A 27,847-nucleotide genomic window follows, 5' to 3' on the forward strand; every position below is an offset into this window, starting at 1 on the left:
GCCTACACTCTTCGGTCCCAAGCAGGTGCGCTGGAACCAGGAGTTGGTGAGAAGCCGGCTGCCGGCTGCCGGCAGCCCCAGCCCTTAACGGCCCAGCGGTCGGGGAACTCCAGGCCTGACGGAGAGGCTGGGCTATCACGCCTGTAATCCCAGCACGCGGAGTCGGGGCGGGTTAGTGGATGCGCGGCGGGACGGGAGGTGTCGCCGCTCCGGCTCGCCGGTGACAGGGTCGGGCGGGTCGTGCGCGGGCCCCACCTCCAGCGATCGCGGCCCCGCCCCAGATCCTCCTCCTCCGCGGCTTAACTGGGCTCCAACAGTGGCTGCAGCTCTCCGAGTTGCGGCCTCAGGAGCCCGAGCCATGCGGACAGTAGACCGGGAGGCGCGCCCGGGGCTTCTGCCCGTGCTGCTGCTGCTGCTGGCCGAGGCCCGGCTGTCCGCCGCCTCGCCCCCAGCAGCACCGCGCTTCAACGTGAGCCTGGATGCGGCACCCGAGCTGCGCTGGCTGCCGGTGCTGCGGCACTACGACTTGGACTTGGTGCGCGCAGCGATGGCGCAAGTCATCGGGTGAGCTGGGGCCCTGGACAGGGTCTGCGGGGACGCCGGCGGTGCGGGTTGGAGTTAAACGCGCGCTGCTCAGAGTGCTTTAAACCAGGACGCTTTACTCCCCGCCACCCTTGGAGAACTGGCTTTGGCTGCCGCCCTGAGCAGTGTCGGGGTTGGGGAGAATCCAGCGCGGCAGGTTTGGCTTTCAAGTTCGGTGTCACCCGTGGCACGCCAGTCCTTGAGCCATTCTGGGTCGGCGTGGCGCGCGAGTTGTCGCCCGGGCTGCATAGCTACCGAGGAGGGGCAACCGCGCCTTCCTTGCGGGCCTCACGGGCCTTCCAAGCTTGCCCCTTTGGGACCAGCCTCACTCGCCCTCCCCATCTCCAAGTTTTCTTACCCGCCGCCTCCCCTCCCTGCCCCCCCCACACCCAGCTTCCACCCTCTGCCCCCCCCGCCCCCACCCCCAGGAGGCTGCGGATTGAGTGACGCGGCGCCGGGGCGGTCCACTGTCGGGAGCCGTGGCCCTGACAGTTCACGCCCTAAGGATGTAGCCGCGCTCGCAGTGCACACGAAGTCGCACGCCGCCGACCTCTGAGCGGGTCAGACGCCCTCGTGCTCTTCTTTTCTAGGGATAGAGTCCCCAAGTGGGTGCACGTGTTGATCGGAAAAGTGGTCCTGGAGCTGGAGCGCTTCCTGCCCCAGCCCTTTACCGGGGAGATCCGCGGCATGTGTGACTTCCTGAACGTCAGCCTGGCGGACTGCCTCCTAGTCAACCTGGCCTACGAGTCCTCCGCGTGAGTGCCCCAAGCCGGTGCGGAGTAACGGGGGGCTTGCTGGGGCCTCCTGACACAGACTAGCGGCGGGAGACATGTTTTCCGTGTGATAAAAACAGGGTGGTGCCTGCTTGCCCAGAAACTTCCAGTGCTTCCTCGTTGCCTCTCTGGGTAAATCTGAGCTGCAGATCGTAGGCTTCGAGAGGGAAAGCAACTTCTCCCACTCAGCATTGAACTTTCCCTCTGCCGGTAGCCCGGGGTTTTCTCTCCCCCAATCCAGGTAGCATCCTACTTTTAAAATTCTGCTCAAAGGCAGGGCGAGGTGGCTCACGCCTGTAATCCCAGCACTTTGGGAGGCCAAGGTGGGCAGATCACGAGGTTAGGAGTTCGAGACCAGCCTGGCCAACATAGTGAAACCCCGTCTAATTTTTTGATTAGCCAGGCGTGGTGGCGGGCGCCTGTAATCCTAGCTACTTAGGAGGTTGAGGCAGGAGAATCGCTTGAATCCGGGAGGTGGAGGTTGCAGCAAGCCGCTATCGCGCCATTGCACACCAGCCCTGGCAACAGTGCGAGACTCTGTATCAAAAAAAAAAAAAAAAATTCTGCTCAAAACGTACTTTTCCAGGAAGTTTTTGAAACTAAGCCTCCTCTCATCTGGACCCTTTAGTTAACTCAGTGGCCTTCCATCTCTATACTGGCAGTGGCTCATCTCTGCCTGCATTTGTTGCCCTGCATTTCTCCTTTCATGTGTGTCATGGCTGAAGTGTCTGTGTCCACCAGGGCTGGGGCGACAGGGAATGCTGCTGTAATAGGGCCAGCCAGTGTTTGGACCAGGAAGTGGGCATGATAAAATGTGCACCCAGGCTGGGCGTGGTGGCTCACGCCTGTAATCCCAGCACTTTGGGAGGCCGAGGCAGGTGAATCACCTGAGGTCAGGAGTTCAAGACCAGCCTGGCCAACATGGTGAAACCCTGTCTCTACTATTAATACAAAAAATTACCCAGGCGTGGTGACGGGCACCTGGGAATCCCAGCTACTCGGGAGGCTCAGGCAGGAGAATCACTTGAACCCAGGAGGCAGAGGTTGCAGTGAGCTAAGATAGCGCCATTGCACTCCAGCCTAGGTGACAAAGCAGGATTCTGTATCAAAAAGAAAAAGAAAAAAGTGCACCCAGAAGTGAAAGCAACATGGAGTGTGTGGTTGATCCCAGGCAGAGTGCAGGGGACCACTAAAGGTTTATGGGCTCAGTAACAGGTTCTGGAATAAAGAGAGGTTTTGACTTGGTTTCTCCCTTTAATACTTATTATTTTGCCACCAGACTAGCTTCATCTCGTAACCTCTTGTACATACTTAGAGCTTCTTGCTGCCTAAAGATGATGGGGGTAGAAAAGATCTTGGAATAATGAAACTTTACTGGCCCAGGCATTTTCCCAGAACACCTAGGCAGAGTAAGCTAAAAAGCACTAGGACTGCCTTCCTCTTCAGGAAATGCTTTCAGGCACAGAAAAGACACAGGCCTGCTAAATAACATGCCTTTCAGTTGAACTAAGTTATTATAATTTTACCACCTCCCTCCCCTACCTCCAACTTTTTCCTATTTTTAACTTACGGCTTTCTTAATGAAAAATCACAAATCATTTTTACCCTCATCTGTTGGAGTCACCATATTCAAACAGATTAAAGCAAAAGGTCCAGTAAAAACATTCTAACTTTTGGATTTGATACTAAGGTATTTATAGAATTGCCTGATAGAAAGCACCATTCAATTCCGCTAGCATTAACAAAGGAAATGCTTTCTTCTCATGTTGGAAGTAAGCCTTATTGAATTAGAATAATACTAGCTACCCTTTATTGAGCCTACTGGGTGCCAGGTACTTCATGAACACAGCCCCATGGGGAAGATGGTATCATCTGTTTTGTGATGTGGAAACCGAGCCTCAGAGGGGCCACCTTGCTGGAAGTCAGGTGGCTGGTGAGTGCTAAAAGCATGGGAATCTCCAGTTCGCTGCAGTGCCTCTCAAAGCAGAGCCTGTTTCCTCATTGTCTCCCGTGCTTGTGCACTGCTACATCACACCACAACATTTGGGCCTGATATGAAAGTATTGTTATCTTGCCAATTTTGAAAAATCGCCTTTGAGAGAGATTCTACAAACTCTGCTTTAGTACTTCCCATGTCTTACCAGTTCTCTCCCTGACCTGAACTCTTCGAAGTTAAACTCAGAAACGTTGGAGGGAGGCTGGGCACAGTGGCTCATGCCTCCTTTCCCAGCATTTTGGGAGGATAAGGTGGATGGATCTCTTGAGCCCAGGAGTTCGATACCAGGATCTGTTGAGCCCAGGAGTTTGATACCAGCCTGGGCAACATGGTAAAACCTTGTCTCTACAAAAAATACCACAAGATTAGCCAGATGTGGTGGCTTGCACCTGTGGTCCCAGATACTCAGGAGGCTGAAGTGGGAGGATCACTTGAGCCTGGGAAGTCAAGGCTGCAGAGAGCCGAGATTGTACCACTGCATTCCAGCCTGGGTGACAGAGACTCAAAAAAATAAATAAATAAATAAAAACAGAAACCTTGGAGGGAATTAAAACTGACCAAGGTTCCATCTTTATTTTATTTTATTTTATTTATTTTTGAGATGGAGTCTCACTCTGTTGCTCAGGCTGGAGCGCAGTGGCGCGATCTTGGCTCACCACAACCTCCGCCTCCCGGGTTCAAGCGATTCTGCTCCCTCAGCCTCCCAAGTAGCTGGGACTACAGGCACGCGCCACCATGCCCGGCTAATTTTTGTATTTTTAGTAGAGACGGGGTTTCACTATGTTGGCCAGGCTGGTCTCAAACTCGTGACCACATGATCCATCCACCTCGGCCTCCCAAAGTGCTGGGATTACAGGCCTGAGACACCCTTCTGGTGCCTGGCACAAGTTTCCGCCTTTAAACAAACAAACAAACAAAAAGTAACACTTTTTCCCCCAATTATAAAAGTAGCATGTAATCATTGTAGAAAATCAGTAAATGTAGAAAAGTAAAAAAACAAAGCTAACCACCATCCTGTTATTAAAAAATGACCAGAAAAACCCTCCAGGATGTTTTCTCTCAGTTTTGTTCATATGGATATACATATTTTTTCCCCTGGTATTGTACACACTGTATATAAATATTTTGTAAATATTTTTTATAAATATATAATATTTTTTCATGTACCGTTAAATATTCTCAGAGAATATAGATACTTAACAAGCCTCCTCCTCTTTTTCTCTCTATGAACTTCTGTTCATAAGATTCCCCCTTTTTAAAAATTATGATCTCTGTGCAAGGAGCTGGGAGAGAGACAGGAAAAGTGCCAAATCCCTTAAGAGCCAGCCATTTTCCCAAGGGGACAAAATGAAACATTGGTGAAACAATGGTTTAGTGTTACTTTATTTGCTCTGAGGAATTAATATGTGGAGAGGTGAGCTTGAGCTGGCTTTGAATCATGTGTTAAATAGAATACATGCTGCCAAGCAGAGGAAAAAGCAGAGTTCACAGGTCTCCTGAGCCCAGGATGGGTTAGTTTCACTGCAGATTTGGACTGAGGATGAAATTCTCACTTACTATGCTTATGATGCTCTGCATGTGTGCTAAGGGCAAAGACCCAAGAAACACTGAAGGAGCACAGATGAGTTGTATCCAGTTGTGTTTTTCATCTCGAATTGTTAATCTATATTCTTACAAGCGTTGTAGCACATATGTCAGTCATAAGGAAGAAAAACTGTTTTACTTTGAGGATTTGTTTTACAAATGAAAAACTCCTTTTCCTTTTTTTCTTATTTGTCTTATTCATTCATGTTGGACTTTTCCCTTTTCTCAGATTCTGCACTAGTATTGTGGCTCAAGACTCCAGAGGCCACATTTACCATGGTCGGAATCTGGATTATCCTTTTGGGAATGTCTTACGCAAGTTGACCGTGGATGTGCAATTCTTAAAGAATGGGCAGGTATAGTCCATACCGTATAAGATAAGAAATCAGAAAGATTTGCAAACTCAAGTTAGCAATCATTTGGATGGCCTGCTAACTTAAGTGTGTTATCAATGTAAGACACAAAAAAATCACACCCCTGGAAAAACAAAGGCAGAAGAGAGGTTTACATCAATTATGCTTGTAGGAAGGACGGTCATTTATTATTTATTACTGAGTGTCTACTTAAAGAGGTCACCTAGTTTTCCATAGGGAAATCTCTTTTAGGGAGTGATCAATCATCCACTTATGCAGAGTCAGCTCTTTCCTCTGCTTTCCCATGCCCAGGTTGCTTCTGTAATATGGGAGGGGATGGCTAGTGCAATGACTAGGAATACTCAACTTTGGGATCTGACAGTCCCAGGTTTGAATCTTGATTCTGTCAGTTACTGTACTTCCTTTGTGAACCTGAGAAATGACTCATTCCCTAATTTTGCAGACTACAGCTCATGGAGGTGCGTAACTACTTTACTGAGATGGTTATAAATGTTAAATGAAGTAGTCTGTGTAAAGTTGTAGCCAAATAATAAATGGTCCTTCATTCTGCAAGTACGATTGACCCACACCACTTTCTTGTGTATGATCTTTAAAAAATTGTACTTAGATTTTTTGTATATAGCATGGTTCCTTTAAAACTGTAATCTACTATATACTGTTGTCACTGTGTAAACATTTAGAGAGACAGAATTAATCAATGTTCATTGAGTACACAAAGCATGTTTTGCTGTAAAACAGAATACAGTGTGCAAGAGCCAGATTTTGCCTGTAAGGGCAAGGACTGTATTCCCTTTGTTCTTTGCATTTAGGGGTTGATTCACAAATACTAAAAACTCATTTACTAACTACTCAGTCATCTGCTTTTATAAACGCTTTTTTTCATAAAAAATTTAAACAGTACAGAAATATTTAAAGTAAAAGTTTCTCTTTTCCAGTCCTATTCTTTACTTCACCACTATTAATAATTTGTTTTCTAGCTGAATTAGTTTGAAAATGATTTTAAGTGATAATGATAATATAAATGCATAATAAATTCTCAAAGGAAATCTGCTAAATATTGTTTTGTTACTGAATGATGGGATAATATTATTTATTATTTATTCATGTTTTTCTCCATTATTCTATAATGAGCGAATACTCTTATAACGAGACAAAGGAATAAATGCAATGAAAATAAATTATTTCAGCTGTTCTGAAACTCACTCTAATAGTTGTTTCTTCTTTTGTTTTTGTTTTTCCTGGAGTTCCCATGAAATAATCTGTAGAGAAATAGTCTGTAGAGGTAGTTTTACTCTCAGTACTCAGGTGACTGTTACTGAATATAGACAGTTTACTCTTGGTTATTGCTTTTCTATGGAGGACTCATGGCCAAGAAATTGTTTTATGAAATTAACAACAGGTTATCCACAAAATAATTCATCTCTCATTCTTGTCTAGTGTTTGTAATCTTAGAAGTATTTTTGGCTGGGCACAGTGGCTCACGCCTGTAATCCCAACACTTTGGGAGGCCAAGGCGAGCAAATCACTAGGTCAGGAGTTCAAGACCAGCCTGGCCAACGTGGTGAAACCCCGTCTCTACTAAAACTACAAAAAAAAAAAAAATTAGCTGGGCATTTTGGTGGGCACCTGTAATCCCAGCTACTTAGGAGGCTGAGGCAGGGGAATCGCTTGAACCTGGGAGGCGGAGGTTGCAGTGAGCTGAGATCGCACCACTGCACTCTAGCCCAGTGACAGAATGAGACTCATCTCAACAACAACAACAACAAAAGTATTGTCATACACAGGACCTCATTCGATCCCCCCAGCAGCCCTGCAAAGCAGGCATCAGTCAACATTTTTATCTTTACTTTCTAGATGAGGGAGCCTAACTTCACAGAGACTGACTTGCTCCAAATCACAAGGCAGAGACATGGCAGAGGTAGGGCCAGAACCCAGGCATTGGGCCTACTGATAGTTTTCGTTGTCAAAGCTCAGCCTTAATTAGACTGTAAATTATTATTGTTATTATTATTACTGTTTTTATTTTTGAGACAGAGTCTCACTCTATCGCCCAGGCTGGAGTGCAGTGGCGCAGTCTTGGCTCACTGCAACCTCTGCCTCCCGGGTTCAAGCAATTCTCCTGCCTCAGCCTCCCAAATAGCTGGGACTGCAGGAGGGTGCCACCACACCCGGCTAATTTTTGTATTTTTAGTAGAGATGGGGTTTCACTATGTTGGTTAGTCTTGAACTCCTGAGCTCAGATAATCCGCCTGCCTCAGCCTCCCAAAGTGCTGGGATTACAGGTTTGAGTCACTGCACCAGGCAATTAGGCTGTAACTTAAAATAACTTAAAATTCCCTGCTAAGGGTTTGTTTATGTTAACTGACTAGGCAGAAACAATTGGGAAGTACAAACAGAAGTAAAAACAGATTTTCAGAGCTGCAAGATAAAATATCTTATAAATTATATCTCGAAATTATTTATAATTATGTATGGTAATTGAAAACTATGATGTGATTTTTGATCTCATAACTTCAATTTTCTCAGCCCTTCAGAAGTGACCCTGAGGGTCACAGTGTCATGCAAATGAGGTGGCCATATAATTACTTTTTATTTTCCACGTAATTACATTTGTAAGGGCTTGAGTAGTAAGGTAGACTTATTTCTACTTTACCACCATCCATGGAGATGAGGCACTCATGGAGGCCCTCAGTAAGTCTGAGGGCTGAGGTCATTTATAAAACTAAGGCCACTGCATTCTCCCTTGTAATTCAGCCACCTAAATTATTTTTATAAGCAGATAAGGTAAAAATAAATAATTAAATGAAAAACATTACTGACCTAATTTTTCTAAGGAAAATATCAATCTAGGACTATTTATTTCTTAAAACATAACAGTATTAGTTAACTTTTATCAAACAGTATGAGTCAGATACTGTTTTAAGTACTTTTTTTTTTTTTGAGACAGAGTCTTGCTCTGTCACAAGCTGGAGTGCAATGGTGCCATCTCAGCTCACCGCAACCTCTACCTCCTGAGTTCAAGCGGTTCTCCTGCCTTAGCCTCCCAAGTAGCTGGGACCACAGGTGCACGCCACCACAGCCAGCTAATTTTTGTATTTTTGGTAGAGATGGGGTTTCGCCATGTTGGCCAGGCTGGTCTCAATTTCCTGGCCTCAAGTGATCTGCCTGCCTCGGCCTCCCAAAGTGCTGGGATTACAGGCGTGAGCCACCACGCCTGGCCAAAGTACTTCTCTGAAAAATAAAATTTGGTATCAGAAATAACTGATAATGGCTAGCTGTGGTGACTCATACCTGTAATCCCAGCACTTTGAGAATCAATACAGAAGGATTGCTTGAGCCCAGGAGTTTGAGACCAGCCTGGGCCACATAGGGAGACCCTGTCTCTAGGAAAACCAAAAAAAAAAAAAAAGTATGTGTGTGTGTGTGTGTGTATGTATACATATATGTCAGGTTTGGTGGCATGCACCTGTGGTCCCAGCTAGTTGGAAAACTAAGGTGGGAGGATCACTTGAGCCCAGGAGGTAGAGGCCACAGTGAATTGTGATTGCACCATTGCACTCCAGGCTCGGTGACATATAGAGGTTGATTTTTCTCCTGCAGGTTACATAGTGGTATCTTGCAATCACTGGAGCTCGTGACCTTAATTTAAGTGGGGATGATGCCTATAATTCATGGGATAGTTGTGGGGATTAAATGAAAGAGCTATGTAAAAGGATTTTTAAATATTTAAAATTTAAACGTGATTTTTATTGGTGAACAGTCCCACTTGTTTCTCCTAACATCACAGAGCTTATAAAATATGTGATATTTATCTCTTATAATCAAATCAAAATAAGTTTTATTTTATTTTATTTTGAGACAGAGTTTTGCTCTTATTGCCCAGGCTGGAGTGCGATGGCACTTTTTCGGTTCACCACAACCTCCACCTCCCAGGTTCAAGCGATTCCCCTGCCTCAGGCACCCTAGTAGCTGGGATTACAGGCATGCCCCACCACGCCCGACTAATTTTGTATTTTTAGTAGGGTCAGGGTTTCCCCATGTTGGTCAGGCTGGTCTTGAACTCCTGACCTCAGGTGTTCCACCCACCTCGGCCTCCCAAAGTGCTGGGATTACAGGTGTGAGCCGCTGCGCCCAGCTTCAAAACAAGTTTTAAAGTAAGACTCCATTTGCTACTTCTAGGATGGGGCTTCTTAACCTGCTTTGTGCACCCCTTTGGTGAATAATGTTTTATAAATACATAAAATAAAACGTGTGATTACAAAGAAAATCAGTTGTGTTGAAAACAGCCATTTCAATGTTATACTTTTTCTTAACACATTAAATAGTAAGGTTTAGCAGTGGGTCTAATAACTACCATGATTTCAAAGTAGTAAATTATGGACAGTGTTTCAAAATATCTGCAGCCAACATTGTGTATGTGAAAAAACCTGTGATTTCTACTAGTGACAAAATTATAGGCACCACTATGATTGCGTGATTTATTGCATGCGTTCATTACAGAAGGAATTAAATTTCAGTTGGAGGTTAGTGAAAATAAAGATGCATCTTTTTTTTTCCCATCCAAGGTCACAAATCTACTAAAATCTATCTATGGACCACGCTCCTCTACCCCAGCTTAAGGTTAAGAACCTCTGTCTTAGAAGGCTATTTCAGAGTTTTATTCTATTTTGTTGGAATTATTTTTTAAAAATCCAGAAAACTGTGGGGCAAAACAGATGATTTCAGTGTATTTGATTGAAATGGTGAAATGATCCATGTATCTCTTGATTTCAGATTGCATTCACAGGAACTACTTTTATTGGCTATGTAGGATTATGGACTGGCCAGAGCCCACACAAGTTTACAGTTTCTGGTGATGAACGAGGTAATCAAAACAAACTCCTGTGTAATTTTAGCTACATTATTGTTCAGTTCTATCCAAGCACTTCCTTCACTCACCCAACAGAACATACAGAACACCCACTATGTGGCAGGGACTTCCATCCTAGTGGGGGAAAATAGACAGTATGCGTGGAAGCAATGAAGATGATTTCAGGTAGCAATAAGTGCTGCAAAGAAAGCAAAATAGGAAGCTGTGATAGAGAGTGAAGGAGGAGGTGGAGTGGTTAGTATAGGTCAGAGGGTCAGAGAAGGCCTGATCCATGTGATCCTGGAGCTAGTTCTACAGAAGCCAGGGGAAGACCATTTCTGGTGGACTTACCGCAAGGACGAAGGCCGTAGGTAGTAATAATAAGTTTGGTGGATTTCAGAAGCCAAAGAAAGTCAGTGTGGTTATAGCATGGAGTAAGTGGGTAGTGACGTTAGAAGTGAAGAAGAGGCTGAGGGCATGGTGCAGGGCCACAGTGAAGAGTATGGATTTTAAGCATAATAGAAGCTGTAGGGGGATTGTAGGCCGGGGAGTGAACAGATGTGATTTATATATATATATATATTTTTTTTTTTTTTTTTTTTTTTTTTTGAGACGGAGTCTCGCTCTGTCGCCCAGGCTGGAGTGCAGTGGCCGGATCTCAGCTCACTGCAAGCTCCGCCTCCCGGGTTTACGCCATTCTCTCGCCTCAGCCTCCCGAGTAGCTGGGACTACAGGCGCCCGCCATCTCGCCCGGCTAATTTTTTGTATATTTTAGTAGAGACGGGGTTTCACCGTGTTAGCCAGGATGGTCTCGATCTCCTGACCTCGTGATCCGCCCGTCTCGGCCTCCCAAAGTGCTGGGATTACAGGCTTGAGCCACCGCGCCCGGCCGTGATTTATATTTTTAACTATTACTTTTGCTGCTCTGTAGAGATTGGATTGTGTTAGATTGAGATGGAAGCAGAAGACCATTTGGAAACTACTGTGATCATCTAGGGGATATATGATGCTGTTATACAAGCAACATTTGTAAAGCACTTTCTGGTTTACCATGCACATCTTCACATGTCTTCTTCTTAGACCCTCACAACAGTCCTGTTGGGCAGGGCTGTTATTTTTAACTCCATTTGTTAGGCAGAGAAGGACATAGGCTGTGAGATGAAATGGCAGCTAGTAGTGTGAGAGGAAGTTCTCAGATTGCTCTCCTGGGTCCTGACCCAATTGCTCTGTTCATTGACATTCCCACTGCCATTCCCCAGATCTCAGGGGAACACCATTTAGTTCCACAGTATGTGGGAAACCTAGAGATAAGTGAGCTCTGTGTCTGTCCTCAGTGTGCAGCTGAATCAAGGAGAAGGGTATATACAAGGAGTATCTTAAAGTTTAGTGTTGCTCATTTGATGAACCCTGATTGACTTCATGGTGTTGTTTTTTTGGGTTTTTGTTTGGTTTGGTTTGGTTTGGTTTTTGTTTTTGAGACAGTCTTGCCCTGTCGCCCAGGCTAGAGTGCAGTGGGCGATCTTGGCTCACTACAACCTCTGCCTTCCAGGCTTTAGTGATTCTCGTGCCTCAGCTTCCTGAGTAGCTGGGATTACAAGACGTGCCACCATGCCCGGCTAATTTTTGTATTTTTGGTAGAGATGGGTTTTCACCATGTTGGCCAGGCTGATCTCAAACTCCGAACCTCAGGTGATCCACCCACCTTGGCCTCCCAAAGTGCTGGGATTACAGGTGTGAACCACAGCTCCCGGTCAGTGTGGTTGTTTATTCTTCTCTTTTTACATAAGGCTTTACCGGGAAGATGATGATTGAGTATATATCAGTGTCCACAGTAAACAATTATTTATCCTAATGTATTTCTTCCACATTTTCTCACTCCCTAAGTCTTATCAGCTCTGACAGCAGAACTAGACTGTACGTGTCCATTCTCTCTACCTTCACTGCTGAACTAGCCCCCATCACACCTGTACTGCCTGATCAACCCACCTGATCTCCTTGCTACTATTTTTACCTTCCTGTAATTCTTTCCCTACCCAGCAACTAGAATGGTCAGGTTGTTCCCCTGCGTAAAACCTATTGTGACAGATATCGCATGATTTCACTTATATGTGAAATCTCCAAGTCTGAACTCATAGAAGCAGAGAGTAGAATGGTGGTTGCTATGCACTGGGGAAAAAGGGAAATGGTCAAAGGGTACAAAGTTTCAGTTAGACAGGAGGAATAAGTTCTGGTGATCCACACAGCAAGGTGACTACAGTTAACAATCATGTATTATATATTTCAAAATTGCTAGAGTGGGTTTTTAAAAAACTAATTTTGTTATTGATACACATTACAGGTGCATATTTGGGGAGCACATGTGATAATGTGTTAAATTCATATAATCACAGACATGCAAATCACATTTTTACTTCTCTGAATGATTAATGATGTGGAACATCTTTTCATGTGCTTACTGGCCATTTGTATATCTTCTTTGGAGAAATGTCTATTCAAGTCCTTTGTCCAGTTTTTTTTTGTTTGTTTGTTTGTTTTGAGACAGAGTCTCACTGTCTCAAATCACACATTCATAAACGCACTATCATGTATGCATGATCTGATTGTGATATGTGTTGCTTTAAATATTTGTCTTTTCTTTACACTAGAAACAGTCAAATTCTAATTATTTTTTGGTGGGGGGTCGTTAAAAAATTTAAAAAAAATTTTTTTTTTTTTAGTGGAAACAAAGTCACACTATATTACCCCGGCTGGTCTCAAACTCCTGAGCTTATACAGTCCTCCTGCCTCGGCTTCCCGAAGTGCTGGGATTACAGGAATGAGCCACTGCACAAGGCCTGGTTTTTTTTTTTTTTTTTTCTTTTTCTTTGTTTTCTTAAGACAGAGTCTTACTCTATTACCCAGGCTGGAGTACAGTGGTGGGATCTTGGCTGACTGCAGCCTCACTCTCCTAGGCTCAAGTTATCCTCCCACCTCAGCCTTCTGAGTAGCCGGGACTACAGGCATGTGCCATCATGCCTGGCTAATTTTTGTAATTTTTGTAGAGGTAGGGTTTTGCCATGTTGCCCAGGCTGGTCTAAAACTCCTGGGCACAAGTGATCCACCCACCTTGATCTCCCAAAGTGCTGGGATTACAGGCATAAGCCACTATACCTGGCCAATAGTAGCCATCTTAATGGGTGTGAGGTGGCATCTCATTGTAGTTTTCATTGCATTTCTCTAATGATTAATGATATGGAATATCTTTTCATGTGCTTACTGGCCATTTGTATATCTTCTTTGGAGAAACGTCTATTCAAGTCCTTTGCCCATTTTTTTTTTTTGTTTTGAGATAGAGTCTCACTCTGTCACTCAGGCTGGAGTGCAGTGACTCAATCACAGCTCACTGCAGCCTTGACCAACAGCGTTCAAGCAATCCTCCTGCCTCAGCCTCCCCAGAAGCTGGGACTACAGGCATGTGCCACCATGCCTGGTAATTTTTAAATTTTTTGTAGAGATGGGTTTCATTATTTTCCCCAGGCTGGTCTAAAACTCCTGGGCTCAAGCACTTCTCCCACCTGGTCCTCCCAAAGTGTTGGGATTATAGGCGTGAGCTAACACATCTGGTCCTTTGCCCATTTTTTAATTGGAATGTTTATTTTGTTGAATTTTAGGAGTTATCTAAATACTCTGGATAGTAATCCCTTATTGTTGCAAATATTTTCTCTCAATCTGAATTGCCTTTTACTCTGTTGATACTGTCTTGTTTTTTTGAGACAAGAGTCTCGCTCTGTCACCCAGGTTGGAGTGCAATGGCCTGATCTTGGCTCACTGCAACCTCTGCCTCCCGGGTTCAAGCAATTCTCCTGCCTCAGCCTCCCGAGTAGCTGGAATTACAGGCTCCTGCCACCATGCTCGGCTAATTTTTGTATTTTTGGTAGAGACAGGGTTTCACCATGTTGGTGAGGCTGGTCTTGAACTCCTGACCTCAGGGGATTCACCCACCTCGGCCTCCCAAAGTGCTGGGATTACAGGCATGAGTCACCGCGCCTGGCCGATACTGTCTTTTAATGCACAGAATTTTTAAAATTTTTTGTGAAATTCAATTTGTCCATTTTTTTCTTGTATTGCCATTACTTACCCTTGAATGAAAATTTTTGTTTGGCAATGAATCCCCTAACAGACTTTTAAAAGTTGTCCAAAAATAATTTTGGGAAATGATTGCAAATTTGTATTTTTTTTTTTTTTTTTTTGAGAAGGAGTCTTGCTCTGTCACCCAGGCTGGAGTGCATTGGCCAGATCTCAGCTCACTGCAAGCTCCGCCTCCCGGGTTCACGCCATTCTCCTGCCTCAGCCTCCCGAGTAGCTGGGACTACAGGCGCCGCCACGTCGCCCGGCTAGTTTTTTGTATTTTTTTAGTAGAGACGGGGTTTCACCGTGTTAGCCAGGATGGTCTCGATCTCCTGACCTCGTGATCCACCCGTCTCGGCCTCCCAAAGTGCTGGGATTACAGGCTTGAGCCACCGCGCCCGGCCGCAAATTTGTATTTTTTTTAAATGTGAGCACAAATCACAGGTGTGGAAGATTCACGTTCTCTATGTTCTTCCTAATATTTATTAAGACACCACCCTTGACAGCTACATAATTTTATTTTGTCTGGTGTAATTAATAGAATTATTTCCTTTCACATAATTATCATTGTATCCTGGTACAAAAGATTCTGCTTTCAAAACTTGAGTGAATATCTATATTCCCTTGCTAAAATGACATATCTGTTGCATGTGTGTATATACACACACACATATATATAACATATATACTCAACTTGGCAGATAAAGGCTGGTGGTGGGAGAATGCTATCGCTGCCCTGTTTCGGAGACACATTCCGGTCAGCTGGCTGATCCGTGCTGTGAGTATATTTAATGTGGAGCCCTCCTTAACTCCACTTCCACCTTCTAAACTGTTCTGTGTCATTTAACAATGTTGCTTTTAATGTAAGGAGCTCCTTAAAAGAAGAAGCATCTAAATGTTTGCAAAGTGCATATAAACCTTTTTGATAAATGTCAAAGATAAAGCCAGACACTAGTTAAACTGGTAAGGACAGATTGTAATCAGTATAAGCTATTGCAGTAAGGAAGAGTCCAGTGTGAACTGAGTTCAACTTTGGTTTGTGCAGAGGTGATGGGTATTTTAAAAGGAGGTGAGGGAACAGGAGCTTAGGAGAATCAGAAAAGTGAAAAGTGGAAAGGAGGGGTTGGTTCATGTGAAACCAATTTGAGTTTGCTAACTAGAACTTAGAAGTTACGCTCCAGGCTGGGCACGGTGGCTCGCACCTGTAATCCCACTTTGGGAGGCCGAGGCGGGCAGATCTTGAGGTGAGGAGATCAAGACCATCCTGGCTAACACAGTGAAACCCTGTCTCTACTTAAAATACAAAAAATTAGCCGGGCGTGATGGCGGGCGCCTGTAGTCCCAGCTACTCGGGAGGCTGAGGCAGGAGAATGGCATGAACCTGGGAGGTGGAGCTTGCAGTGAGCCGAGATCGCGCCACTGCACTCCAGCCTGGTCAATAAGAGCGAAACTTCGTCTCAAAAAAAAAAAAAGGAAAAGAAGTTTTGCTCCTACCCTCCCACAGAACCAGGGAAACAGGAGCCCTACCTTCAGGTGTTGGCTGGAACAAATGTCAAATTCTTTTGACAGCCTGAAGTTTTCTCAGACAGGCACTTTAAGGGGGCTTAGTCATCTGAGAGACGTGGCCTTGAGCTGTTAGAAACTATTAGTATTTGTTCGAGTCTTTATAAGCCAGGGTCAAGGTGTAATAGAGAAGAGGGCTTAGAGGAGCCTGGCTAGAGTTTGGTCAAGGAGAGAATCTTTGTCATAGGCCAGAGTTTTCCACAATAGCTGATTGAGATAGGAGATAATATTATGCTCTTCTACAGAGACAGATGTACTTCTCCATTTGCAAATATCCAAACTAGCAAAGCAAATGCATTAGAAGGTAGCTATGCACACAATAAAAGGAACATCTGCTCTACAAGAACCTATTAAAATGTGCTGGTTTCCAGGCCACATCTACGGTAGTCTTCCCTTATTCTTGGTTTCTGTTACCCACAGTCAACTGTGGTCCAGAAATATGAAATGGAAAATTCCAGAAATAATTCATCATTTTTAAATTGCACAATATTCTGAATAGTGGGATGAAATCAGTCATCTAGTAATTGTCTCAATTATCAGACTGTCACCGCATCTCAGTGCTTGTGTTCAAGGAACTCTTATCGTACTTAATAATTTGCCACGAAGTGCAAGAATAGAGATGCCGGCAACTTGGGTTTGACAAAGAGAAGCTGTAAGGTGCTTCCTTTAAGTGAAAATGAAACGGCATTGTTTGTCCGGGGTGATACCTGAGATTTGTTGTCTCAGGGCCACAGAAAACTAGAGTGCAGACACACCAGAGTGAGGTTAAGAGTGGAAGTTTAATAGGCGAAAGAAAGAGAAGAGCTCTCTGCAGCAAAGAGAGGTCCCAAGAAAATGAGTTCCACGGGGAAATGCAGGAGGTTTTATGGATGAGCTTGAGGAGGCGGTATCTGATTTACATAGGGCAGGAAAGATTGGTTGAACCAGGTGTGCCATTTGCATAGGGCACGAAAAGCTGTCTTCCCCCACCCTAGTCTTTTATTGTGCAGATGGATTCTCTGCCTGGCTGGTGCCATGTTGCCTGCTTCTTTACTGTACACATGGTGACAAAGAAAAGGGAAGATGGGCGAGGTGCTGTGGCTCACACCTGTAATCCCAGCACTTTGAGAGGCCGAGGCAGGTGGATCACCTGAGGTCAGGAGTTGATGAAACCCTGTTTCTACTAAAAATACAAAAATTAGCCAGGTGTAGTGGCGGGGGCCTGTAATCCCAGCCTCTTGGGTGGCTGAGGCAGGAGAATCACTTGAATTCAGGAGGCAGAGGTTGCAGTGAGCCGAGATCGCACCACTGCACTCCAGCCTGGGCGACACAGCAAGACTCTGTCTCCAAAAAAAAAGAAAAAAGCAGGGAAGATGGAGCCTCCATTTTGAATATGCCTGGCTCCCAGGTAGCCCTTTTCTGTTGGCACAGCTGCTGGCATTCACCTGTGCAAGCTTCCAGCTTGCTTATATCTATGTTTGCAGTTCCATTTTTCAGGCTGCTCTTTGTTAGAAAAGAATAACTTCTTGGGCTACTTTTTGTTAGAAAGGAAGCCTTGCCAAGGACTCTTTTACCCTATCTGCCTAAATAATTTATTTCTATCTCCTGTATCAAAAAGGTAAAAGTTCTTGGTAAGCAACAAAAAAATCCTTATGCTGAGGTTGCCATGGTCTCTGGTAAGGACGAATCTGCTGAATGTGATGGTGCTCGCCTGCAGTCCCAGACACTCAGGAGGCTGAGGTGGGAAGATCCCTTCTGCCCAGGAGTTCAGGTCTAACAGACAACATATTGAGACCCCACGTCTGCAAAGAAGTAAATAAATAAAATAATAAAAGAAACCTCTGGGACCTAAACTAAAAAAAAAAAAAAAAAAAAAGGAAAGAAAGAAGAAAGAAACCCCATGTCTATTAGCAGTCACTGCCCATTCCCTCCATTTCCTGAGATGGATGAGGCATTTGCACTCCCTGACTTTGTCACCTGGGTAAAATAAGTCACCACTGCCTTCATTATTTTTTATTGATGTTCTTTTGCTTTGTTGTCACAGGTTAGAGGCAATGAATTTTATGGTAGTTGGGGGATGATATGGGCAACATGAGCAAACTAATATTTCATCACTCCTATTACCTCTGCAAAGGCCTGGGGAAAATTTCCTCTTTGCCCTCTGAATGTTCACTGAAAAGTCAACTCACAAAAGGCAGATTAATTGGAGAAAAGGCATACAAATTTATTTAACATGTACATGACATAGGAGTCTCCAGAATGAAGACCCAAAGATACAAGGGACATTGTCCAGTTTTATGCTTAGGTTTAACAAAGTGTGGAATGCCATGTAAAAATATGATTGGACAAAAAGGTAGATCCAGTGCTAATAAATGGAGTGGGGAAACCCAGCTAGGCCTGTCTGTCTAGATTCTTCATGGCCTCTCTGACCATACATTTCCTTCTTCTGAGTACAGGGCAGGATCCTCTCTGGAAAGGGATCATATGACGTACAGTCAAACAAGTTAGGACAGATCATTTCTTTCTTTTTTTTTTTTTTGAGACAGGGTCTCACTCTGTCGCCCAGGCTGGAGTGCAGCGGCGCAATCTCGGCTCACTGCAACCTTCACTTCCTGGGTTCAAGCAATTCTCCCACCTCAGCCTCCCTGAGTAGCTAAGTATAAGGCAAGAAAACTCTACAAAGCCTGCCATGGGTTTTGTAGAGTTTTCTTGCCTTATACTTATTGCTGTTAGGGTTTATGGTGCTGAATGATGGAGCCTTTGCAGATACCAATATCTTGAATTGTTCTTTTATTTGACCCTATCACCACCTCCACCCTTGACAGTGTGCCCTGGCAATATCCAGGATGGGTGAGCATACAATGTACTTCCTTTAAAACATGGCAGCAGAATGGTTGTGAAGGTGGAGACAGGAAGAGCAGGCCCTCCACCGAAGGATATTCTTGAGCAGATCAGCTCTGGGAAGGAACCCATATGGAATCTGAAGATTTGGGGAGTGATCCCCTTAAGTATCCTTGCCACAGGCCTTTGGAAGTCTTCCTGGGCCCTCAGGGTGTCTGAACACCTATTAAGCTCAGGGCCCTAATGTAGCACATGCTCTTTCATCCCCAAGCCTTTGCCAGTCTAGTCCATCAAACTAGAACCCTCCTCCCCACTGCCACTCCTCACCCTGCAACCACCACTTTCACCACTCACTTGTGTTTGTCTCTTTGGCTTCAATTCATGTGATGCTTCCCTGCAGTACTTCTTCCACTGCCTTTGGTGAGGATGGGTCCCCTACGGTGACATCCATAGCATCTTCTCCTATGTGAACACTCTCCTATTACGCTGTGTCACCATTGGCTGTTGACTTTTCTGTCTTCCTCAGAGGTTTGGGGAGAGAATAGGACCAGGCAACTCATTCACTGCTCTATCCCCACACCAGCACAGTGCCTGGCACAGAGTAGGTATTCAAGAAAACCCTGTTGAAATAATAAATGAATGAAGAAGCATGAGGAGTCCTTTGTGAGGGCGATCTGCCTGGAGAGCACACAGCCCGTGTTTGCTGAGCCAGGCCTAGGACTTGTCAACAGTTCTCTCCTCCTGTCAGAAATCCCTGCTGCTCCTGGCACTCCCTTTGAAGCTGAAATTTCTTCCGTCTTAGGAGCCCTGATTGCAAGAGGATAAGGTCAGAGCAGATCAAGGTGATAGTCATGACATAACGTATCAGGAGAATGTGCTTTGGATCATTTTTGCATCATCTGGTACGGACCCAGCTGCAGGTGAGGTTGCTCATGCAAGTTCTTCTTTTTGTTCAGACCCTGAATGAGTCAGAAAACTTCGAAGCAGCTGTTAGCAAGTTGGCCAAGACTCCCCTCATCGCTGATGTTTATTACATTGTTGGTGGCACATCCCCCCAGGAGGGGGTGGTCATCACAAGGAACAGAGATGGCCCAGCAGACATTTGGCCTCTAGATCCTTTGAATGGAGCGTAAGTAGAACTGAAACCTCTGGTCATTCTGTATCAAATAATCATGTTTTTAACTTGGTGGAATGAGGGGTATTTAAAATTTGTTCATATGTCTCCTTTGCTATGTCATAAATTGTCGTGGATAAGACAAGATGATGTGCTCTGTTATAGATGGTTCCGAGTTGAGACAAATTACGACCACTGGAAGCCAGCACCCAAGCAAGATGACCGAAGGTAGGCTGCTACGTGCTTTCTGGTTTGCAGTGTTTTCTTGTGGTCAGGAGAATATGCCCATTCTGTCGCAGGAACCGGCAAGACCTACGGGTGCCATCCTCTCCCAAAAAATGTACCTGGGCCCCTTCACCAGTGCCTTGGCTGGGAAGGGAGTGTTGTGCGGAGGAAAGCAATGGGCAGAGCCTCTCAGCAGCTGGGCGGGTGTTGGGAGGGTCTCAGGGTAAGGAGCCCTAGAGCCCACCACCAGCTCTGCTAATGACTCATTGGGTGGCTCTCGGGCCTCTGTTTACCCATCTGTAAAATGAAAGCAAAGGGCCAGGTTCATGGTCTTCTAGGCAAGATATTTTTAGAAGGAAATTATTTCCCTTATTTAAATAATAAACCAGTCGAGGGTTTTTATTGTCCCTTCAAGTTGTAAACATTCTATAATTATAAGTCAGCACAGTTCCAAAGGGCAGGTAGCTATATATGTTGCCTTGGCTTTACTGCCCCACAAGTTTGGCCACTGTTCAGTTCTGCAGCCACACATTTTCATCATCCCAGCTTTCTTGAGCAGATGGTGCCAACCGTCCCAGCTGCTGGATGAATTCCGCCATGGTGAGCTGGGCCTCAGCAGGAAACAGGCTTGGGGCCAGAATCTGTTTTGGAGAAAGGGAGATAATGAGACTAGAGCTTGCATTGTGCCTCACAAAAATGACAGCTGATGGGCTTCAGTGCTTGTTGAAGTGCCAGGTGACCTTCGACCATTGTCCTTACAGAACACCTGCCATCAAGGCCCTTAATGCTACGGGACAAGCAAACCTCAGCCTGGATGCACTTTTCCAGGTAACTTGTGTCACAGTGTCGCGCTTACCCAGGATGTTTGGTGTTTTGTTAATAGTGAATAAGAAAAACTCCATGAAATCCTCTGGTAGGTGAAAATGTTAGGGTAAAAATTTTATTTGGTTGAAATCATTTATTAAAAGTGGTGGCTCACGCCTGTAATCCCAGCACTTTGTGAGGCCAAGGCGGGCAGATCACGAGGTCAGGAGATCGAGACCATCCTGGCTAACACGGTGAAACCCCATCTCTACTAAAAATACAAAAAATTAGCCAGGTGTGGTGGCGGGCACCTGTGGTGCCAGCTACTCGGGAGGCTGAGGCAGGAGAATGGTGTGAACCGGGAGGCAGACCTTGCAGTGAGCCGAGATCGCACCACTGCACTCCAGCCTGGGTGACAGAGCAAGAGTCCGTCTCAAAAAAAAAAGTTATATGCTTCTATATAAGTTAAAATGTCCATCTGCACCAAAGTTTTTCTTTATGTTAAAAAAAAAAGGCATAGTTGTAATATATGTTCATTATTTAAAAGAAAAAAAGAGAAAGAATTAAAAAGTCAGGCCGGGTGCAGTGGCTAACACCTGTAATCCCATCACTTTGGGAGGTCAAGGCAGGAGGATCACTTGAGGTCAGGACTTGGAGACCAGCCTGGCCGACATGGTGAAACCGTGTCTCTACTAAAAATGTAGAAACTAGCCAGGCATGGTAGTGTGTGCCTGTAATCCCAGCTACATGGAAGGCTGAGGCAGGAGAATCGGTTGAACCCAGAGGTGGAGGTTGCAATGAGCCAAGATCATGCCATTGCACCGTAGCCTAGGTGAAACGGCAAGACTCTGACTCCAAAAAAAAAGTCTATAACTATCACCTCAAGATACACTAAAGAGTGGTTATGTTCTTTCTACAGACATTCTTTTTCTTTTTCTTTTTTAGTAGAGACAGGGTCTCTCTATGTTGCCCCGGCTGGTCTTGAACTCCTGAGCTTGAACAGTCCTCCCACATCAGCTTCCCAAAGTGCTGGGATTACAGTCCTGAGCCACTGCACCTGGCCCTCCATAGATATTCTTTGTGTATTTCTTCTACCATGTAATCTTCTCTATAATATGACTTTTTCCTATGCAGGTTTTGTCGGTGGTTCCAGTTTATAACAAGTAAGTGACTTGTTAAACATGTCTGTTCACACGTCACTCCAGAACAGTGAACTCACTCATGCACCCTTTGGCTCAGCAAGGATCTAAGGGCTCCTGTTACCAGGCTGTGGGGGCACTCCTGTGGGTACAGCAGCGAGCAAAACAAAGTCTCTGCTCTCATGGGACTAACATGGGTGGGGTAGGGGTGGGGGGATGATCAACAAATATAAATCAGGTGAGAAGTCCATGAAGCAATCCAAAGGTAAAGAGAATAGAGTCACCCTGAAGGAGGCTCTGGGATTTTTTTTTTTTTTTTTTTTTTGAGTCTCATGTGTCCCCCAGGCTGAAGCGCAGTGGCTCAATCTCAGCTCACTGCAAGCTCTGCCTCCCAGGTTCACACCATTCTCCTGCCTCAGCCTCCCGAGTAGCTGGGAGTGCAGATGCCTGCCACCACGCCCAGCTAATTTTTTGTATTTTTTTAGTAGAGACAGGGTTTCATCGTGTTAGCCAGGATGGTCTCAATCTCCTGACCTCATTATCTGCCTGCCTCGCCCTCCCAAAGTGCTGGGATTACAGGCATGAGCCACCATGCCCGGCCAGCTCTGGGAATTTTAAATTCAAACTTGGCCTGCCATAGTGTTGTCAAACTAGGAGGAAAAACACTTTGACTGGCTGACCTCTTGATTCCTACATTTGAAATATTCTGGCAGTGAGGTGTTCCTCCTAACTCAGTCAGGTAGCTGTGGACAGCCTTCACCTGTTAGGAGCTCCTTAGAAATAAACTCTGAATACCTTTGGTTTTCTTTTATCTTCCTGAGGAATTTCCACTATCTCCGATGCTGTTCCTTGTTCCACTGACAATTCACTAAGTTAATGTTCTTTTTTAGCCTGTACCCTTGATAGCAGCATTCTGTGAGCAATGGTTTCTCTAGTCTCTAGTCTAGGATTTTTATCCACATACTTTTTTTTTTTTTTTTAAGTGAAAGCAGGCCAGGCATGGTGGCTCACACCTGTGATCCCAGCACGTTGGGAGGCCAGGGCGGGTGGATCACTTGAAGTCAGGAGTTCGAGACCAGCCTGGCCAACATAATGAAACCCCATCTCTATGAAAAATACAAAAATCAGCCAGGCGTGACGGTGCACGCCTGTAATCACAGGTAATTGGGAGGCAGCATTTGGAGAATTGCTTGAACCTGGGAGGTCGAGGCTGCAAGTGAGCTGAGATTATGCCACGGCACTGTAGCCTGGGCAACAGAGTGAGACTCTGTCTCAAAAAAAAAAAAAAAAAAAGAAAGAAAAAGAAAAGAAAACTAATTAGTCACTATTCTGCTACTCAAACAAGTGAGCTATTTGGGTAACAAAGCATACCCAGTGATCTGCTAGTAAGCCAGCTCTTTGTGTGGGAAGGGACAAACAAAAAAATTCCCAAATTTGTAGCTTTGTTGACTTCCATGGTGTGAATACTCCCACATGGCTGATTTCAAGCTTACAGTTGGCTCATACGCTTCCTGCATATTTAAGAATTGGCCCTCACCAACCTGTAGGAGCCAGCTCCAATGCACTACTGACTGTACCCTTCATAGCGGGGCACAGTTTTGCCCTTTTAATAGTCATTTTTAAAATGGGGGTTAATAAACTATTTTTGTGTTCTTAGTTTTTTAGGTAATTATGGAAGTGATGAATAGATCTGTCTGGGCACAGTGCTTCATACCTGTAATCCCAGCACTTTGGGAAGCCAAGGCGGGTGGATCACTTAAGGTCAGGAGTTCGAGACCAGCCTGGCCAACATGATGAAACCTAGTCTCTACTAAAAATACAAAAATTAGCTGGGCATCGTGGCGCATGCCTGTAAGCCCAGCTACTCAGGAGGCTGAGGCAGGAGCATCGCTTGAATCCAGGAGACAGAGGTTGCAGTGAGCCAAAATGGCACTCCAGCCTGGGCAACAGAGGGACACTCTGTCTAAAAAAAAAAAAAAAAAAAGTGATGAATATATCTTTTAAAAATTAGTATTATAATAAATAGTTAAATTTATTTTAATAAAACGAAGCATTTTATCTGCTTTGAATAACCCTTATAATTTTACATGGTGGCAGTGGCCAATTGTCTGTATTGTAATTGAGTTAAGCATTCTCCAATTGTTATATCTTCCTTTATTAAAACTCTGAAATAAACATATTCATTTGCCTCTCCGCTGCTTACTTTCAGATTATTTCCCTTGACTGAATTCCCAGAAGTAGGATTATTGAGTTAACAGCTGTGAATGTTGAAATGGTTTCTGAAATGGTTTGGTCAAAATACAATTGTTAGAAATTATAAACAGTTCACCAAGTAGTGTTTTTCTCTGTTGTATACTTGAAAACTCAAGAGAAACTGCATTTAAGTAACAATCACCATGGAGCCAGAATTAACACAGACTTCTGACTCTCAGGCCCTTTATGTGTAATGATTAACCTCAACAGAGGCTGTTCAGCTGCGTGAGGTTAATAGAAATAAATGTAACTGTAAGAAAAAGAAAACAGAAAAACAACAAAAAAAGTAGTCTGAACAAAGGCAGTTAGCTCTATGCTGCTCCCTTGTGCTGTGCTGCAGAATTACAGCCACCTGCGATACAACTCCATCCTCTGCTGTGGCTCATCAGCAGAGAAAATACTAAACCAGTGCAGGAGAATAGAACCATGACTAAAGTAAACGAGCAACTAAGGTCCTGTTCAGGGAACCTCCATTATTCTTGGACGAGCTCTACACTTGCTTATAGTGCTGTCTTTAACTGAGTGTATGATTTAGCTGTGGACCCAGTGCTACTAATTCTGCCTGTTTCTGAACAACCCAGCTCTGATATTTTGCACATGCACCTCAGTTGGATTCCAAGACAAGTGTGTGTGCATGTGGGCACATGTGCTCAAGTTGTTTAGGTCTCTTCCTATACGGAATGTGGAATCAATAACACTATACTTTTCATCCTTAGATCTGGGCAAGGTGGAGGGGTGGGGCAGGTGCCTTGTTCCTGGAGCTTTAGAGGCCCTCCTCTGGAATTCCTCTAGTTGTGATACCACCCCCCAAACCATGGTGTAAGGAATCTGCTGGACCAAGGGCATTTGCCCAACTAGAGTCTGCCCAAGTACCCAGGACCCTGTAATTCTCAGCCTGAACAGCCGCGCCTCCACTTCCAGGGTTTGTGTTTTCCTCTTCCCTGGGTGGTATTCTCCTGATGGTGGTGCACAGCCACTGAGGGAGAGCACAGGGGTAGGTGCTTGCTGGGGAATGTGAAGGTGGTCATGTCACATGTATGCAAGTAAGGCCCTTGGGGGTAGCACAGAGCCAGGGTGAGGGCCCAGGCTTGGTCTCCCCCACTGCCTTGGGGTAGAGCTCTGAGGAGTCTGAGATTTTATTTATTTATTTTTTATGAGACACAGTCTCACTCTGTTGCCCAGGCTGGAGTGCAGGGGCGCAATCTCGGCTCAATGCAACCTCCGCCTCCCAAGTTCAAGCAATTCTCCTGCCTCAGCCTCCCTAGTAACTGGTGCCTGAAATAGGCACCTCCACACGCGGCTAATTTAAGTCTGAGAGTTTTAAGTTCCAACTTGGCCTTCCACAGTGTTGTCAAAGTAGGAGGAAAGAGCACTTTGACCTCCTGATTCATAGAATTAAAATATTCTGGCATAAAGGGCCTTGTCCCAGATCCCAGGTGTTAGGGAAGCATTTGGTCATTTTCTTCCCTCTGTGGCGTATTAGAGAAAATGATGTATACATAAAATTTCCTCTCATTATTTTCAGCCTCACAATTTATACTACGGTAATGAGCGCCGGTAACCCGGACAAGTACATAAGTAGGATCAGAAACCTGAGTCGAAAGTAAGTCAGCAGAAGAGCGAGTTCACCCGTGCTGTGAAAGGTTTGTTGTTACTATTGTTTTGGGGAGATGTGGGGAGGTGGGTGTGTGCTGGTATTTCTCATAGAGGATGGTAACATCCTTAAAATGTATACATATATAATATTTTCTGACAAGCATCTGGCATTGTCATTTGTGTCAGATTGTCATCATTAGATACTTTATTTGGAATTGTTTGTATGAAAACCAATCTTCGGCCGGGCGCGGTGGCTCAAGCCTGTAATCCCAGCGCTTTGGGAGGCCGAGACGGGCGGATCACGAGGTCAGGAGTTCGAGACCATCCTGGCTAACACGGTGAAACCCCATCTCTACTAAAAAATACAAAAAAAAAAGCTAGCCGGGCGAGGTGGCTGGCGCCTGTAGTCCCAGCTACTCGGGAGGCTGAGGCAGGAGAATGGCGTAAACCCGGGAGGCGGAGCTTGCCGTGAGCTGAGATCCGGCCACCGCACTCCAGCCTGGGCGACAGAGCGAGACTCCGTCTCAAAAAAAAAAAAAAAAAAAAGAAAACCAATCTTCGGCCAGGCATAGTGGCTCATGCCTGTAATCTCAGCACTTTGGGAGGCAGAGGCAGGTGGATCACTTCGGGTCAGGAGTTCAAGACCAGCCTGGCCAACATGGTGAAACCCCATCTCTACTAAAACTACAAAAAACTGTTAGCCAGGTTTGGTGGCAGGCACCCAAAATCCCAGCTACTCAGGCGCTGAGGCAGGAAAATTGCTTGAACCCAGGAGGTGGAGTTTGCAGTGAGCTGAGATTACACCACCCAGCCTAGGAAACAGAGTAAGTCTCCATCTCAAAAAAAAAAAAAAAACAGTCTTTGAATTAAATGCATGTTTTTCTTCCCTTACAGATGATTTTTTAAAATGAAATTCTTGAAGAGCTGCACCTTAAAAAATCAGAGAAAGTGAAAGTATTGTGTTATGTTACGAACAATGCAGGCTCCTTCCTCATTTAACTTTTCAGCCTTGTGAAGTGGGGCCAGAAGATCGATTTCGAGTTTGTGGTAAAGCCTGTCATGGGCATTGTCCTGCACCCGCTTCCCTTCGTGGTTTGCCTCGATCCTCTCTAAGCTTCTATCCTGGCCTGAATAACTCAAAGATAATTCTCAGAGTTCAAGCCATATCCTCAGACCTTATTTCTGTCTTCTCATAATTCTGCTATCATACCTTTGCTTCTCCACTAATGAAATGAGCTGGTAAGACCTCTGTTCATTGTGAAGTGCTTCTGAAAGAGCCTAAGAAAAGCCTCCTGTGAAAGAAATGGAGAGCTCTATTTTGAACCAAGCCTGTTTGAATGTGTGTTAGTCTGATCTTTGATCATGTATTTCCATGTAATGGGAGTCTTGTTTTTTATAATGTTTCTAATGTTTTATTGAAAAACCTATGGACCTCCTTCTTTCTCAACAGCTACTTTCTTACTGCTTTTTGAAAATAATGTGCAACCAAATTGTTTCTTAATATCACATAATTAAGTAATAAAATGTCAAAAGAAATGTTGGCAAGAAGAATAAAAAAAAATTTCCAAGAAATTTAGCGTTGTGTTCTCCCTGCTTTCTTACCTCTGAAGTCTTATGGTTCTGAACGGCTGTCCTGAGAAAGCAGCTCTCTTAGTTGTGATGTTATTTAAGTGTCAGGATTCAAGGGAATGAACAGCTGCTTTGTAGAGTTTGATTTTTCACATGTGCATGAAAGAAATACCCTAGAGGATGAAGTCAGAAAAGGTTGAAAATGTAAATGAAAATGTGACTGAGGCAGCACTCAATCCATTAGAGGTTTCTTTTGCCAAGGTTGAGGACGTGCCCGGGAAAAAGAAACACCAGTCACAGGAGGACCTGTCCTGTGCTTTTCCCAAAGAGGATTTGGGGAACTTCAGTATTTAAAGGGGAAAGAGCAAGCAGGAGGGGGCAAGAAAATGAGGGTAGACAGTGAGGCAAGTGGTTACATCCTTGTGAGCTCTTATTATTAGTGCTCAGTGAATCTACATTTAGCACATGAAAAGAAGGAAATGGAGGGAAAGTCAGTGAT

At 44.7% G+C, this 27,847-nt stretch overlaps 1 protein-coding gene and 1 long non-coding RNA gene across 4 annotated transcripts; one reads left to right on the forward strand and one right to left on the reverse strand.

Annotated features, from left to right (window-relative positions):
• Positions 1-129: 129 nt before the first annotated feature.
• NAAA (N-acylethanolamine acid amidase) lies at positions 130-27,355 on the forward strand. Of its 3 annotated transcripts, XM_033214403.1 has the most exons (11): positions 165-564; positions 1,173-1,337; positions 5,165-5,291; positions 10,083-10,173; positions 14,967-15,043; positions 19,605-19,777; positions 19,928-19,990; positions 20,749-20,815; positions 21,926-21,954; positions 25,709-25,826; positions 26,674-27,355. In XM_033214403.1, exons 1-10 carry the CDS (start codon positions 359-361, stop codon positions 25,788-25,790), a joined length of 1,080 nt encoding a protein of 359 aa, XP_033070294.1. In that variant the 5' UTR covers positions 165-358; the 3' UTR covers positions 25,791-25,826; positions 26,674-27,355. The 3 variants fall into 3 exon arrangements, 2 of the variants coding, with proteins under 2 accessions (XP_033070295.1, XP_033070294.1); XR_004437964.1 differs by lacking the exon at positions 21,926-21,954 and having other exon boundaries at positions 130-564; XM_033214404.1 differs by lacking the exon at positions 1,173-1,337 and having other exon boundaries at positions 135-564.
• On the reverse strand, positions 18,581-27,841 carry LOC117085467. Its single transcript, XR_004437965.1, has 2 exons — positions 27,382-27,841; positions 18,581-20,628 (listed from the first exon to the last, which is right to left on the reverse strand). It is a non-coding gene; the product is annotated as an uncharacterized LOC117085467 (long non-coding RNA).
• Positions 27,842-27,847: the final 6 nt, after the last annotated feature.

This window comes from Trachypithecus francoisi, unplaced genomic scaffold (assembly GCF_009764315.1).
Source record: "Trachypithecus francoisi isolate TF-2019V2 unplaced genomic scaffold, Tfra_2.0 Lachesis_group1, whole genome shotgun sequence".
Lineage (NCBI taxonomy): Eukaryota > Metazoa > Chordata > Mammalia > Primates > Cercopithecidae > Trachypithecus > Trachypithecus francoisi.